Source organism: Centroberyx gerrardi, chromosome 4, assembly GCF_048128805.1.
Source record: "Centroberyx gerrardi isolate f3 chromosome 4, fCenGer3.hap1.cur.20231027, whole genome shotgun sequence".
NCBI classification, from domain to species: Eukaryota; Metazoa; Chordata; class Actinopteri; order Beryciformes; family Berycidae; genus Centroberyx; species Centroberyx gerrardi.
Window position 1 is genome coordinate 29,087,834 of NC_136000.1, and position 16,065 is coordinate 29,103,898.

General features: G+C 42.1%; 1 protein-coding gene across 1 annotated transcript in view; it reads left to right on the top strand.

Moving 5' to 3' along the window:
• Nucleotides 1-3,629: 3,629 nt before the first annotated feature.
• Nucleotides 3,630-16,065, top strand: part of cmip (c-Maf inducing protein) — a 41,845-nt gene continuing 29,409 nt past the window's right edge. The window contains exon 1 of the mRNA XM_078283235.1: nucleotides 3,630-4,692. Within this exon, the coding sequence (XP_078139361.1) occupies nucleotides 4,342-4,692 (351 nt within the window). The 5' untranslated portion in view covers nucleotides 3,630-4,341. The remainder of the gene's footprint in view (nucleotides 4,693-16,065) is intronic.

The following is a 16,065-nucleotide window of genomic DNA, read 5'->3' on the forward strand; positions in this document are numbered from 1 at the left end:
CAAAATGTCTCATTAGAATCAATTCGGGTTATGGTCTTCCCATAGACAACCAGTGTACCATCGATAAATTCTAATCAATCAAACCGCATCATCCATGATATCAGAGGTGGATCAGATCTTCTTCTTTTTTTTCAATAAAAGGCTAATATCAGCAAAACGATATATCGGTCTAACCCTAACACATATTACATCCTTCACTGCCCTTTATACCACTTACTACACTCATTCCTTTCACCTCTGCTTTCATTGACTGTTGACACCATAACAGATCAGTCTGAGCGAGGCGGGTCGCTCGGTGTGGCGTAACCCGTCTTCCAGAAAACAATACTGGCTGGAGCGCCGGCAGTGTTGCGGTGAGGGAGGACTTGGCTGATGGAGGGAGTGTGGGTGGAATGGAAAAAAAAAGAAAAAAGAAGGCTTTCTGAGAACTGCCCGGACTTCCCAGTGGGACCGCATGGAAATCTCAGAGGTGAGACTGCATTCGAAGAGGCGGTTGATGTTGTTGTGTACGAGAGAGAGTGTTAACCCTTGAGATGGGAAGGTGCCAGAGTCACCATTCCCCCATCAGCCCCACTGATAAATTCCCCTCCCTGTGTTTCTTCAGAGGCAGCCTCTTACCCTCGGGCCCTTTCCATTAAAGCAATGGTGTCGTCATGCAGGATCGGGCCTTTTCCGCCTTTTGACAGAGATGATACTGTCCTCTACATGTACAAAATGTTGGCAAGACTTTACTTAAAAGTGCATCGTGTTGAATAACAAACAGATTATAAACCCATTAGAAACAAAGATAAGCTTTTCTTGCAATATAATCACCAGGAAAACATTCATTATAGTCATTGTACAGTTGCCCTAGGATGTATTCTACAGGACTCATCCAATTCATACAGCGTTCGACCGATAATGGGTTTTCAAAGGCTGATTCCGATACTTTTAGATATGAAATTCAATCAGTTGCCCCATGAAATATTCAACCCCCTACATTTTTCCCCATTATATCATGCTCTGAGTATAATAATTATCATGCATTCATAATTAGGGATGGGACGATATATCGATAATTCAATATATTGTGATACAAAAATGTGACGTAAGTATCGTGGGGCGATACGTATTTGCAATATTTTATTCTGCTGCAGTAATCACAAATGAGACGCCTTGTCCATCACAATTTCACAAGCTCTCCATCCAAATTAATTATTTGCACTTTGTAAGGACATTTTTAAATTATTGTTAAAATTATAGAAAGCCAGTGCCATTGCTAGAAAGATCTGTGGCTCAGAAATGAACATAATTCTGCACAGTCAGACTTTGTTGTCGTTGAACTTTTATTTATTACATCGTATCGTGGTTGTATTGAATCGTGAACCCAATATCTCGTATCGAATCGTATCATGAGATAAGCAGATCGTCCCATCCCTACTCATAATGTACTTGCCTTACGAGCAGCACTTCAAGTAAAGCGTTACCAAGTATTAACCAAGTGTACCTAAGGATAATCATTGCAAAATGTCAGAAATTCATTGCTGCCAATGGGGAAAAGAAGCTACCGATTACAGGATATTGGTGGTATAACATTGCGAACTGTGACAGATAGACCTCACTAACCGACAGCAACTGACATATTGGGTCAGACTGTTCTCTACCACTTTGCCTCCAACTTTTTGAATATGTCATGTTGCCCTGTCGTCATCATATCTTTTAAAGCTGCAATATGTATCTTTTTCCACATTAAAATACCAAAAAATCAATAGGACGTATTATATATTATCAGTGGTCATCACTGAACATCAGCATTGATTCTTTTTTTAGATCCACCGCGTTCTCCATCTGCTTCTTCAACACCTGAGTTAACCTCAGCCTCAGGCTAGACGCCGGCTCATCAAGATGACTGACAAGTGCTGGGGCGGGAGGAGGGCGGATCTAACAATACCCTTACTGTTTCAAGGAGAAAAGTTGCGCAGATTTAATGGAGTCTTCCGTTTTAACGTGACAGCACTGGGCTTGACAGTAAGCCAGCTGATGATTCCAGGAAAGCTGAACGAAAACCACATGAATGAAGTAGTTGACACTTTGTCACACTGGGAGTCAACACGTGATGCAGCTGAGTGATCAAATCATCACCCACTAATGGTTATGCAGTTAGGCTGTATGTCTAAAAATATGCATATTATACGTGTTTAAATGTAAACAGGGATAGAGTGGATTGTAAGCTCAGTTCACCCACAGTTTGAGGCTGACATAACCTTAATGATGTAAATTGATAGTATATATATCATTATCAGTAGTATCAAACTGATGTAAGTTCTAAGAAGATATGATCTTATGAGGGGAGAAAACAGTGATTTTTTTATACTGGTGGTACTTAGCTTCTTATTTACTACTACATCACTACAGCAGACTGAAAATGCTGTGGATTACTGGTAGGCAGTCAGTGACTCAGTAGGCTACGTCTAAAGCAGCAGTCTGGGGAAAACGTCACAGCGATCAAACTGATAGACAGGAAATGGCGCTCAGCTTGATGCGGCCTGTGAAATATGAACAATGGAATATGAAGGCTGAATCATAAGCGACTGAATGTTAGTTGGAAATGGGCAGCAGGGTTGGCGTAGTACAGTAGACTCTGTTCTTCAACCAGAAGATCCAGCTTCAAGCTCCTGTGTTGGTGAACTTTCCATACCTCAGCCTAGTTTGATCTTGAGTAAAGATGTTGTCAAATTGACATTATCAGGAGCATTCGAGGCCCTCTAGTTTGGTGACCTACATCAAATAATTTATCACTCTGACTAATTAATCATATCTGGTCAGTTCATCATCATCATCCAGAAATTAAAAGTAGGTTTGGATGTTTTGGTGGCAAATGATACTAGATGCATGGTTTAATGAGCTGACCCTTCCCTAGAGGGATCAATAAAGCATCACATTACTAGTGACCACTGACTCCGGTGTTATACTATAAAAAAAAAATGTAATAAAAGTGTTATAAATAAAGTGAGTAAACTATGAACTCCATTCAGTGTTAACGAAAACAATCACCAATAGACACAAATATCAGTTATATTTTAGAATGCATTAGATTAGAAAAATTAAATTGTGCTTTTCCCCTTTAAACTTCGCATAATAAAGTAGTTTTATACTTACTATGACGCATACTGTGAATTTAGGTCATATAGATTCGTATCAGCCTTAAAATATGGGTAAACTCTACTCCTGCAAATAATTAAAGGTGAGTAAAGTGACTCCAGGTGGGTTCACTCTCCACTTCATCCCTCTCTACTGCTTCCTTCCTACTTCTAACTAACTAATAATGATGCCGTTCCATGTGATTTTCTCTTCTTTTCTGCGTGTCCCGGCAGATGTCGGCTGCATCATTTCCACAGAAAGGCAGAAAAGGTGGATTCACTCGAAGTCACTGCGCCCTCCTCCATTTTTTTGTACTTCTTTCTGTGCGGGAGGAGGGAGGGAGTGAGGAGGGTGGGGGGGGGGGGGCTGTGCCTGTGCGCCCTCGGCAGACAGTCAAGCGCAAAAGACGCACGGCTCATCCGCTCGCCTCCCCATTGACGTCAGTCCGGTATCACATGAACGAGCAGGGACCAATCGGCGCGGCCCCTGTCGGAGAGTGCTGGCTCCTTTACACCAAGATAGAGAGGGGGGGGAAAGACCGAGAGAGAGAAAAAAAGGAAACCGTGCCAATGAGCCTCTAATGACCAAGAAAAAAAGCCCCACGGAGGAACATAAGCCGCCGCCATTGGATATTTTTGGTGTTTTCTATTTATTTCCGTGCGCTCCTCGCTGTGGATTATGCTGTTTGGCACCGGGGCGGACGGAATGGATAAGGCCATGGCCCTAACGTATTGAGTAGCTCTTCGGCGGTGGTGGTAGCGGCGGCGGCGGCAGCGGCGGCGGTGGGGGGCGGCGAGACGCGCACCCGTGGAGACAATTCACGGGGCATTGTTGCGGGGAGGGGAAAAATGCTGGATTATTCGCGTTGTGTCCGAAAAACCTTCTCCCCGTCCGGATAATCTGCCGTCTACAGACTTGGTTCATGGCGTCTGTCTGCGCTTGTGTTCGCCGTGTCTCCTCCTACGGTAATTGAGGTCGTATTGTGTTATAGCGGCAGCCTGGGTCTCTCTCTGTCCCCCCCAACCCCCAGCTCTATCCGTCCGACTTTATCCATTTCTGTTATTTTCTTTTTTTTACATATATAGGCCTTTACATGTAGGCTACGGATTCTTGTGTTCCTTTGCGACGCGTTCACCCCCCCTCCACCCCCACCCCCCCCGAAACACCCCCCCTCAGGCTACATTTTGGAAACAATAAACTGTTTTGGGATTATTCGAAACTATGGATTTCAGCGGCGGTAGCGGCGGCGGCGGCGGAGGGATCGGCGGCGGCGGCGGGGGGAACGAGCTGCACAACAACCAGTTCTACCCGTGCGAGGAGAGCAAGCCGCTGCTCGGGGAGATGTCGGAGGGGAACAACAACACCAAGCTGGGCGCGGGGCCGTGCAAGCGGTCGCTGCTCCACTGCGGCGGCAGCGGCATGCGGTACAAGCTGCTCCAGGAGGGCGACATCCAGGTGTGCGTGGTCAAGCACCCGCGGACCTTCCTCAGCAAGATCCTCACCTCCAAGTTCCTGCGGCGGTGGGAGCCGCACCACCTCACCCTGACGGACAGCAGCCTGGCCTCGGCCACGGTGAGTGTTGCTCGTTGCCTCTTTTGTTATATAGCTTCCCGTGTTGTGTCTATTTAATATTTCACATTAAAAAAGCAGCCTGTGGTGTTACAGTCGTATATGGACGCACCGGAGCGCACAGAGATTTGACGCAGTTTTTTTTTTTAACAGAAAGGCAGCGTGCGATCGCTTTCATGTCCCCCTTTTTTTTTCTTTTTTCTTTTTTGCTGATAATATAATCGGCAGCATTGTTGCTGTGGCCTGCTTATCCCCCATCACCCCCCCTCCCCCCTTCACCCTTCCCTCCCCTCCATGTGCCAATTGCAACACCTACACATCTCTCTACCAGAGGCCTTGTATGTCATTTCTTTTTTACCACATCCTTTCTGGGCTGTAGCAGTGGTGCTCAAAGTGGGGTCCGGGGGACACCCAGGGGGTCCTTGAAGGGCATTCCAGCGGGTCTCCAGCAAAATAAAGGATAATTCGTTTTATTTCACTATAAATGAGCCCAATTAGAGAATATATTTCCCTATGTCCAGTGTAGACAGTTCAGTACTAAATCAACAGCTTCCCATATGTGTCCCAGGGACTACATCCCATTAAATAGGGTTCAGTCAGCCTTGTGTGTCTATTCGGGTGTCTGTGACATGAAAACCTTGGAGTACCCCTAGTCCATAGCAGCCCCATAACAAACTGGTGTTTATAGCCTATCTGCTCCTTGCTTGCCAGATGAAGGAGCGGAGGCTAGGGAAGATAACCAGAAGGATGCTCTCCAAGACTCAATAGCTGATGTGTTTACTTTGAGAATATTACTGCTGTTCTTCCAGTGTATTGGTTTGAAAAGCCAAAGAAAGAGGCAGTCTCAGCTTGGGGGATATTTCCTGTGTTGGTGGATAAGCCATGTATGAACTCAGGCCTGTAGGTGCTGTTGATATACTGCTGGGCCTACTCACTGTAATAAGCCAACAGGCCTATCAGTGAATTAGGTGGATCACTTTGCATGGGTGTTTTAACCAGTGATGTAATGGTAAATAAAAAGGTTGGTGATCAGTCAATCACCAGTTTAAACAAAAATCAGTTATATTCTCAGAAAAGCATTCATTTATGCTTTCTCCGCCCTATTTTCTTCTAGCTTACATCAGTTTGATACTACTTTGTATGATGTTTACTATTAATTCACCTCACAAAGATTTATGTCAGTCTAAAAAGGAGGTTAAACTCTATTTATGCAAATAAAAAGGTGGTTAAACTGGGTTCAGGTGGGTTTACCCTCCACTACAGCCCTGATTATAACCTTATAAACCATAATTAGAAATCCCTAGGTTGATTTATACTGGCAATTTGTTAAACATAACCGATATAACTCAATAGGTTATTTGTTTTAAATCCTGGTGCATAGAACAATTATAAACAACTCATGTCATATGATAGTAACACTGGAGTAATCAATTATGATTTATTGTAATTCAGCAGAATAATGCCAAAATAATAAAAGCCTTTATTTCCCCTTCTGTTTTTATCAACACTTCTGACATTTTCCGCGAAGCCATGCCCACTGTTTTATCAACACACCTTGTTATAGACTTTTTGGAGGTCTGCCTATCACACCTATGCTAAAGGAGCGTGCTGTGTTGCTTACTGCACTGCAATATCTGGGAGACTGTTGTTATTACAGGGCAGTATCTTACATCTTTATGAAGTAAATTAATAGTAAGGTGTATGAAAGTGCTACAAATATATATGAGGATACAGGTCTTTTAAGGAAAGAACATAAATGAATGCTTGAAATGATGTTTATTATGAATCTATGAAACTTGCTTGTGAAGGCTGTGCACAAAATAGTCCCTTTCCTCCTGGCGACTGTATTACAATGTAAACACACCATGCTATCTCATGAATCTGCACTGCTTACCTTAAAGGAATACACAGACTTTTTGGGAGATTGTCCCTTTGGTCAATTTACCCTGTTAAGTCATGAGAACATAGACACCAAAATCATTGCATGGAGTTTACTATCACTCAACATAGTGTATGCTAAAGTGTTAGCATGGAGCCTCCTATCACTCTACACAGTGTATGCTAAAGTGTTAGCATGGAGCCTCCTATCACTCTACACAGTGTATGCTAAAGTGTTAGCATGGAGCCTCCTATCACTCTACACAGTGTATGCTAAAGTGTTAGCATGGAGCCTCCTATCACTCTACACAGTGTATGCTAAAGTGTTAGCATGGAGCTACTATCACTCTACACAGTGTATGCTAAAGTGTTAGCATGGAGCACCAGAGCCAATGATCTACTGGGGACTCATGGGTGATTTTGGTGTCTATGTTCTCATGACTTAACAGGTAAGTTAAGGGAGTACTTGGTATACTCCTTTTAATCATAGGAACAGCACTATCCATGGCACCTAGACGCAACAAGTGTCTCACTCACACACACATATACACTTGCGTACGGTGATGCCTCAATAACAGAAATATCTGCTATAGTAAGTTGTGTTCTATTGCGTGTATGCCTGCTTGTTTCGCTTGGACCTCTTGATTTATCAATAAAGGACACAATTGAGAGATAGGTTATATAGCGTGTATCTTGTTTTGATAAACTAGTGTTTGGTATCTTTATTTTTTTATCATCCACTATATCTGTTTTATCAGTTGATAGCTCACTGTGACCTTAAACACTCCAAATCTCTCATGTTGATTTCCACTCTCTCCATTTCCTTCTTTTTATGACTGTTTTTGATAATATTTTCTATCAAGTGCCAGATGGTTTTGGGAATATCATTTTTAAGGACATACAATTCCAGTTAATTTCTAGTGAAGATAAGCACTTTCCCACATTCATCCCTTATTGTTTCAGGCCTTTTCATGTTGCTCCGATCACATTTCCTGGATTTGGTTTTAAATGGTTTGCTGTTTGTACCACCAAGTATCAGTGAGCCTTTATTGATTCTAGTTGGTAGTGCGAAATGAGGCCAGCCTGTGAACTTTGGCCGGTCAACTTCTATAGAGACAGCCAGGAATCATCTTTACACAAGGCAAATGTTTTTGTTCAGCCATGGTGGCTGTTCAGTCCCAGTTCTTCTTCTGTTTATTCCAAACAAACCGGAAACGTAAAACACTACCAGACACCAGCCGTTTAGAACAGCAAATGTAAAAGCTTTCATCAACTGGATATAGGTTGAATCGCTATTGTGTTATAGCAACAGATAGAGTTGCACAACAGACATTTATTTCTATGAAAATGTCTTGGATTATTATTATTGTGTCACATGAATTCCTGTACGTTGGAGAAGTTCACTTCCTAAGGCATCGTATTTCTCTTCGATCTGTAAAGTGACATTTTGTCACCTTGCTTTATGGTCCTTTTCAAGTAGGTCCTTTCCAAGGATCTCACATGGTTGCAGTAGGTGCTTTATGGTGCTCACCACAAAGAGCTGACTAACAGCACTGGCTACCTGGGACTGCGTGACATCTCGTAAATTGTCTTGTAAAATCCCCCACAGACGAGTGGAATCGCAATGGTGGTTGTTGTGTATCAGTAAGGTAATAATGCACCGTGTTATTTTGAGGCCATCAAAGGAACACCTTGAGCAGTACACTTTTGTTATCATATATTTAACATTATTATATAACATGTTACATATATTTTGCATGTTAACATATATTTAAATTAAAGCCCACACTTTCTCAGTGGTTAAACAAACCCAAGACTCAGGCAGCTACTGTTTAAACAGGGTTTGCATTATAGATACAAGTTGTGACTAAATACTGTAGCTGATGTGTGGCTGACGAATTGTAACTGATGATAGAATCTTATTTAAGACTGTTGACCATGCAATTTGACAGAAACAAAGACTTGTCATGGTACAAAATATAGTTTTATTAAGAACTCAGAAATAATTAGTCCACTGTACAGTATGTTCCTACTCTGTGAGTTTTAACTTACACACTTGATATTTTCATTTCCGTGTTTAGCTTAAGTGACGTGTTCTAACACAGTGAATTTATTCAACGCTATTGAACACTCTTCCGTCTGACCTAATAAAGAGTGTGGAGTAAGAATACACAAAAACTACCAGCATTTTAATGTCAATATTAAATGCAACAGCAAAATTTGTAGTTACGTATGGCGTAATCTGTTTTCAATGCATGTTACTGGTTATTAAACTTCAACATGTTGTAGATTAGTATGATCAGCTGTTCTGTGGTATCACAAAGGAAGCTATAGCCTGCTCCGTATATGTGGCAGGAAACTGACTCACTGTCTGCCTGTCGAAACAGTATCAGTATAGCACTCCGTGGTAGAAATAACACTCAAGCTAATTCTGTCGTTTCTAAATGATGTATGGACACAGAGTCATGTGGGGGATTTCTTTTTACCCAGAAATGCTCTGTATTTGTGTGTGTGTGTGTGTGTGTGTGTGTGCATGTACACTACATTCTTACTGTTCTGTGCTGTGTCCAACTGGTGACCACACATGCAGCATAGCAGCATTATTTAAAACACAAGTAAGATCTCTAAATTAGTTTTAAAAGGTTTGACACTGAAGTGTGCACCCTGCTGTACACCCTCTCTATCAGTATTCTGCCTGTTTAACACACAATACTCAGTTATATATATCTGTGGAACCTGGTGTGTAAAGGTATCGCTCTTCCATGTTCCCTAATGTGCATTTATGAATGTCCAATCGGTGCCATGTCAATGGGTACAACTGTATTCAAAAACAGTGATGACTCAACATAGTGTATGCTAAAGTGTTAGCATGGAGCCTGCTGTCACTCAACATAGTATATGCTAAAGTGTTAGCATGGAGTCTGCTATCACTCAACATAGTGTATGCTAAAGTGTTAGCATGGAGCCTACTATCACTCAACATAGTGTATGCTAAAGTGTTAGCATGGAATTTACTATCACTCAACATGGTGTATGCTAAAGTGTTAGCATGGAGCCTACTATCACTCAACATAGTGTATGCTAAAGTGTTAGCATGGAACCTACTATCACTCAACATAGTGTAGCCTATGCTAAAGTGTTAGCATGCAGCACTGGCGCCAATGATCTATCGGGGACACATGGATACTCCTGTAACTGTTTTGTGTGATAATATATTGCTGCATGGCTGGTATAGAGACCAGGTAGTTGGCTGTAGCTAATGGTGCTGTCTAGGTCAGTATTAGGATCTCTATTTCTCTAACAGTCACTATGCTTGACCTGTATTTTGTTATTTGTTTGTGTTGTAATGTGCGTGTGTGTGTGTGTGTGTGTGGTTACACCCCACATGGTGTGATCATGTGTCTGGGAGTTGCTTCTCCACAATGTCACACATTCTAAATTCTACAAATATGAGGAAATATGAGGAAGAGGGTTTTGTTCATCGGTTCAGGGCTAAGTATGAATGTACATTTGCTGAGTTTAGTTGTTGTGCTTAGTGTTTAGCAGTGTGGTTATGTGGGCAAAAGAACAATGCTGACCCGCTCTGCTCTACTGTGTTACAGAGAGATGGTTTCTAACAAGGAAGCAAAGAGCATTGACTGTCAGTTGGTGTTTCATAACACCAAAATCTCTCCACACACCAAATTATTAAGATTATTGTAAGAGAAGTTCTTAAAGAAACTAAAACATGGCTGCCAGGACAAATTCTGAGAGGTTGTCATTACTTTCAGTACCAATAATCACATGAAACCTAATAATTAGCTGTCTAAACCTATCTAATTGGGATGATTTCTTCTGATATTCATTCACAAAAGGAAGACATAAAGCTTGTACTTCATGTGTGGATACTCCTTCATTGCCCATAAATGAGTGTGTGTGTGTGTGTATGTATGCGCACATGTAAGGATGCCTCCATGCTCATGACGTGTGTGTGTGTGTGTGTGTGTGTGTGTGTTCACGATCTCAGTGGGCGATAGGGAAGAGCTGTGACTCACTCTCCTTTCCTTCGACAGAACCTGCCTGCCGCGGCCGTAGCGAGAAACCTAACCCACATCGCATTTGCGTAAGAGGGGCGTGAGTGCGAGCGAGCGAGCGCTTCCTGTGTCACGCCTTCCTCACAAAAGGGCCCCGAGATGAAAGGAATCTGGCTGCTCCGATAACTCGAGGGGGCTCATTATACGCAGAGGGGCGAGAGACAGGAGCTTTTGAGAGCGTCTTCTGTGTGTGTGTGTATGGAGATTCAAGTGTGTGGTATTTACATTAGGGGCCACGTCGCAAGGTGACCGCTTTATTTGGATGGTAGTATACTTGTAGTTGGTGTGTGATGTCGGTGTAAAAGTCGGTGTGACTCTTCCTGCTTGAGATATCCAATGAGTAAGCAAATAATCAAATACCTTAGATAACAGGTCAGCCAAAAACGTAACCTTTTATTTGAACTCATTGAACTTGTTAGTAGGTCTTATCTCGCAAGTGCTGCATCCTTTTTGATGCGGACAGTATTGCTGCCTTCAGGTCCTCCTTGTAAACTCCAAGTTTTAGGCTTCAGAAGTCATAAATATGTCATGTCACGCATTCCGGTGCCTTTGTTCAGAAGCGGGGCATCACCAGGCCGCAGGCTCAACTGCAGGCTATGAGTCTGTTCTCAGCTCGTACGCACAGAAAATATGGGACAGCTAAAACTAGAGGAAAGATGAAATATGATAGCATACAGCACAAAATGCTTAACGTTAAATATCAAAATGCATCGCTAAAGTCACTGCACTGCGGTGCACCACAGGCAATCCCAGCATTCACACTCGTAAATACCGCCGCGTTGGGTTGCTTACGCGGGCTCGGCTCGTTAATGCCGATATATACCCAAACATGACTCAGAAGGCAACCTCCGGCGTCTCGGCGCGATAAACCCAGCGAACCTCAAACATTTGTTTCCGACTACGAGGGCTCCGTCCCAAAACGTGTCCCGGTTTGCATTTTAAACACGTTTGACCGGGAGTTACAATGAGGAATCTGCAGTATGTGGACACAGATGCAGGGGGTGGGGATGCATTTTGAGTTCTGAAAACGAGCCTGAAATGGAAATAGAAGCGCAAAAAGCCACCCGCCGTAATTAACCTCAAGAGAGAGCGTGTCTTTCCTGAAGGAAAAGCAGAGGATGTTGCAGATGAAGCGCACATCTGATCGGCTGATTACACAGCACCTCGTGTAGAATAGATGTTTATTATAGTAGTAGAAGAAGTAGAAGTAGGAAAACATGACTGTCTCTGGTACGTTTCGGTGGTGTTGTTTTAATACAAAATAAAGAGACGGGAAATAACGAGTTGTGGCAACACAGTGTGAACTCGCACACACACACACACAACACACACAAAGGCCTCTGAAAGCCTCCGGGCAGCCTTCCAGGACAGAACGCAGCACATGTTCGTATTCAAATACTGGATCCTCCCAGTTTTGTTTGAACAATGCAGCCATTAAGCAAAGATTTGAGTTATAGCTGGGAATGATAGCGCTTTCTGCCATATTGATTTATTATATTTGGAATAGATCGGAATTGGACTCCCCCCCCCCCCCCCCCCCCCCCGTTCTGCCTTGTTATGAGCGTCGGAGAGCGATGGATAATGTGAAGGAAAAACAAGAGGAACAGAAGAGAGAATGGAAGGAGCAAAGTCTCGACAGGGAATGTGGACTGCAGGCCCACAGTGGTCATTTTCTGTTTATAGTAATGTCTTTCAGGGAAACTGTGTGGCCTATTTTCTTTCTTTCTTTTTTTTTCACCATGGTAAAAAGAGCCAAATTCAGCCGGGGGAGTGGGAAACGAGACAGTTTAATCCTCTGGGCGCTGTGAAACTTCATCACAGAGTGGAAAACAAATGTGTACAAATCAACTCCGTTCTTAATTGAGCAGCATATAATAAACAAAACAAAAGTCAAAGTTATTTGTTATTATGAAAATGTAACTTTAACTGGAAATCTTCACGCCTTAGCTGCGATTTTAATCTTACATCATCCTCTTTGCATGCAAATGAGCTTCGACGATGTCACACAAAGGGAGTTCATCAGCTACTTTGCATCGACTGCTGCAATATAGTGATTTATATGTATAATGATATGTAGATATAGAGATTATGTGTCTTTCTTATACAGCTAAATCTTTTTATGATGACAACACAGGCATCTTTCAAATTGTTGTATAAGTAGTGCTTCTTTGTATATATGTAATGTGCTATAAGCTATGTATGCAAATGTTACAGTAACTTGGTTGAATCAACTGGTGAAAAAACACCTAAGTCACATTAGTGAAGCTTTTAACCAATAGAAGCGATTCAAAGAGACATCGATATATATCTATACATCATTTAATTATTCTTTCAATAAGTATGAATGAATACAATTTTTTTTTTGCCAGAAAGTGTCCTGTTTTTGCCCTCAAACAGTATCACCATTCCCAAATTAAAATAATAACCTTTAATAACCATGACTTTTATTTATAAAGCACTTACAAAACAGAGTTACGCAACGCTTTACAAGATAAATTTAAAAATGAATTTAAAAATATGTTGGCAGTAAATAGAAATGGGCACTCTTGCTTTGGCACACAGTAAAAACAGTAAGAAAGGCAAAGATTACGCAACAGATATTTCATATACAGACGATGGTCAGGGGTCAAGTCATGTTTTTAGCTTATTGCTTATTACACAGATGACCTTACTTCGCCAACAAGCCATTGCCAAGGACAGAAAGTCTTCAGAGTTTGAAGTGAAGTGAATATGAGTGAGTATGAGGTAGAGAGAGGCAGTGAAGAACAGAGGAGAGAGAGGGAGAAGAAGAAAACAGGGTGGAGGAGAGGCAAGGCCGGACAGGAGAGGATGAGAAGACGAGAGACGGACAGGGAGAAGTTAGAGGACAGTCAGCCTGCGGTGTCATGTGGCATGAAGGGAACTAGATGATCTGCCCCCATGGTTCATCATATGCGTTCAACCACAGGAACGCTGCAACACATTAAAACCAGTACTGGCCTCCATTCATTGGCTACCAGTCAAGCAGTGTTGGGCAAGTTACTGAAAATTAGTAATTAGCTACAGGTACTAGTTACTTCTCTCAAAAAGTAATTGAATTACTTTACCAATTACTGCATAATAAAAGTAATTAGTTACTAGGGAAAGTAACTTTGCGTTACTTTTAAATGTCTGCTTCAAATCTCTTATTACACATAGCTATATTATTTTAGTGTTGCTGTGGCACAGTGTGGGACAAGACAACTGTCAAATTTTATCTATCATTGTACCCATTACCACTATGATGAAAAGTAAGTAGTGGAACAATAAAGCACAATAGATATGTTTTGATAGGCGTATTTATTGTACCCTCGACAGGCCTTCAAATCAAGCATTAGTACACTGTGTGGGCTAAGTTACCGACCGGTAGCAGTGTTGCCAACTCTTCCAAGGAAAGTAGCTATTGGCTGCTCAGAAAGTCGCTAGAAGTCGCCAGATGATGTCATACGATAATTTGCATATCAACATATAATTATGTTATGCACGCCGCAGCGTCGCCGTTTTAATATAAGTGCTGACTCCGCCCACCCGGGCCAGTTTCGGCATGCGCCGGTAGCAATTACAAGTGGACCCTATCCTACAGTCCCTGCTCTCAGCGGAGGGAAGGAGCTACACTGTGTGTGGGAAACAGTGTGACCATCAGACCTCTCTGGATTAGACAACCAAGTAGAGAAAACCGGCATTAACCGTACCAATTTATTGCCAAATGCTTTGGGATTCAACACATTAACATTGCTTCCCATGGTCGGAAAAAGTCGGCAGATTTGTTGCTAGTCGCTTTTGAGAAATAAAGTCGCCAGGGAGGTTGGTAGGCTTTTGAGTCACTTGCGCCACCGTAAAGTCGGATGATCATAAACCGGACATGCAGTAACGAGTAACAAGACCATTTACATTTCAGTAATTGTAATTGTGCTATTTCATTTGAAAAAGTAATTAGTTACATTACTAGTTACTGCCAAAAGTAGTGGAATTACAGTAATTACTTTGTAACGCGTTATTCCCAACACTGTAGTCAAGTACCAACTCAGTCTCAGACATTGCGTGTTGAGCTGTTTTATGTAACAGATGTATTTATCTCTTTGGTTTGTTTTAGAACGTGAAGACTCGATGCAAATGCGCTCACACTCAAATGTCCAACTGAAGCGGTAAAATGCAAAGTTCCCTGGGCCAATAAAATGACACGATGCGCTCAAGTGGAGGAGTGCAACATATTCTCGAGCTGCTCCTCGGTGACTTTGCATTTTTTACAAGTTCTTGTCTTCCGTTTGGCAGTGTGAGCTCCCCTTGGATTTTGTTGGATGTTTTCTAGGGCCTACGCAACCCTGTTTTTGCATATCTGGCCAGTCACAAGAGGTGCAGATTCAGTTTGTGGTGCTGTAAGCTAAACGAATAAAGTTTTTCTTTTGCTTATATTCATAAGCAGAGCGATGATTTGATGGCTCAGTCCTGGTCTGTGGTGACATTTCTATTTCTAGAACTGGGTGGTGGAAAGATGTTTGTTGGACAACTGGGTTCACTACATTGATTCACTCTCTGATATATGACTGAATGTGTGTGTGTGTGTGTTTGTGCATGTGTTATGTTCTATGTGACAGAATACTTCTATTACAATACAACCAAGGCCCATACCATCACAATTTATGGTCTCATAACCCTCCTTGACAATCAGAACCCTGACATCCGCGGTTGTTCAACAATGTGATTTATAGTTTTGTTTGCATATAAGTTTATATTTGGCTCTAACTGTAGAAGTACTGTAAATTTTAATGCAATTACACTCCCACTTTACTCTGTAAGTAGTGGACTGGGCTGGCAGGAAATTAGTTTTGGTCTAAGCTGTTGCTGCTGCTGCTGCTGCTGCTTCTCACGTTGTTATTGTGTTGTAGTTTGTGTTGTTGCTGATCTTGTTTTTAGTGTTTTTGTTGTTTCTGTGGTTGTTGTTTGTCGTTCTTGTGTTTGTTGTTGTAGTTTTTGTTGTCGCTGTTCTGTTGTTGCAGTAGTTGTCGCTACTGTCGTTGCTTTTGTGGTTGCTGTTGCTTTTGTTGTCACTGTTAACACTCGCTCAGCATTTCCCCTTGGTCCACAATCCAAGGCCTTCTGTTTGATTTAATCAAAGGCCTGCTGTACTCAACCTTTCAACCCTTCAAGCCAACAGTATTGATCGCAGTCATCCTCCTATTAGGAAGGGAAACTGAGGGAAAAAACTTAACCAATGTGAAAGCTATTGGATCCAAAAACCTAAGGCAACCAGCTAGAGGGATTTAACAAGGAGGTGGATTTCCCCCCTCATTTTTTATAATTCTTCTTAAACTGGTGATGAACTGATTGGGTCCTTGTTTTTATGGTGTTGTGCTACTATATGGTGTATTGTGTTTCCTGGTTTTGCCTGCCTTTCTGTATTCTGTAT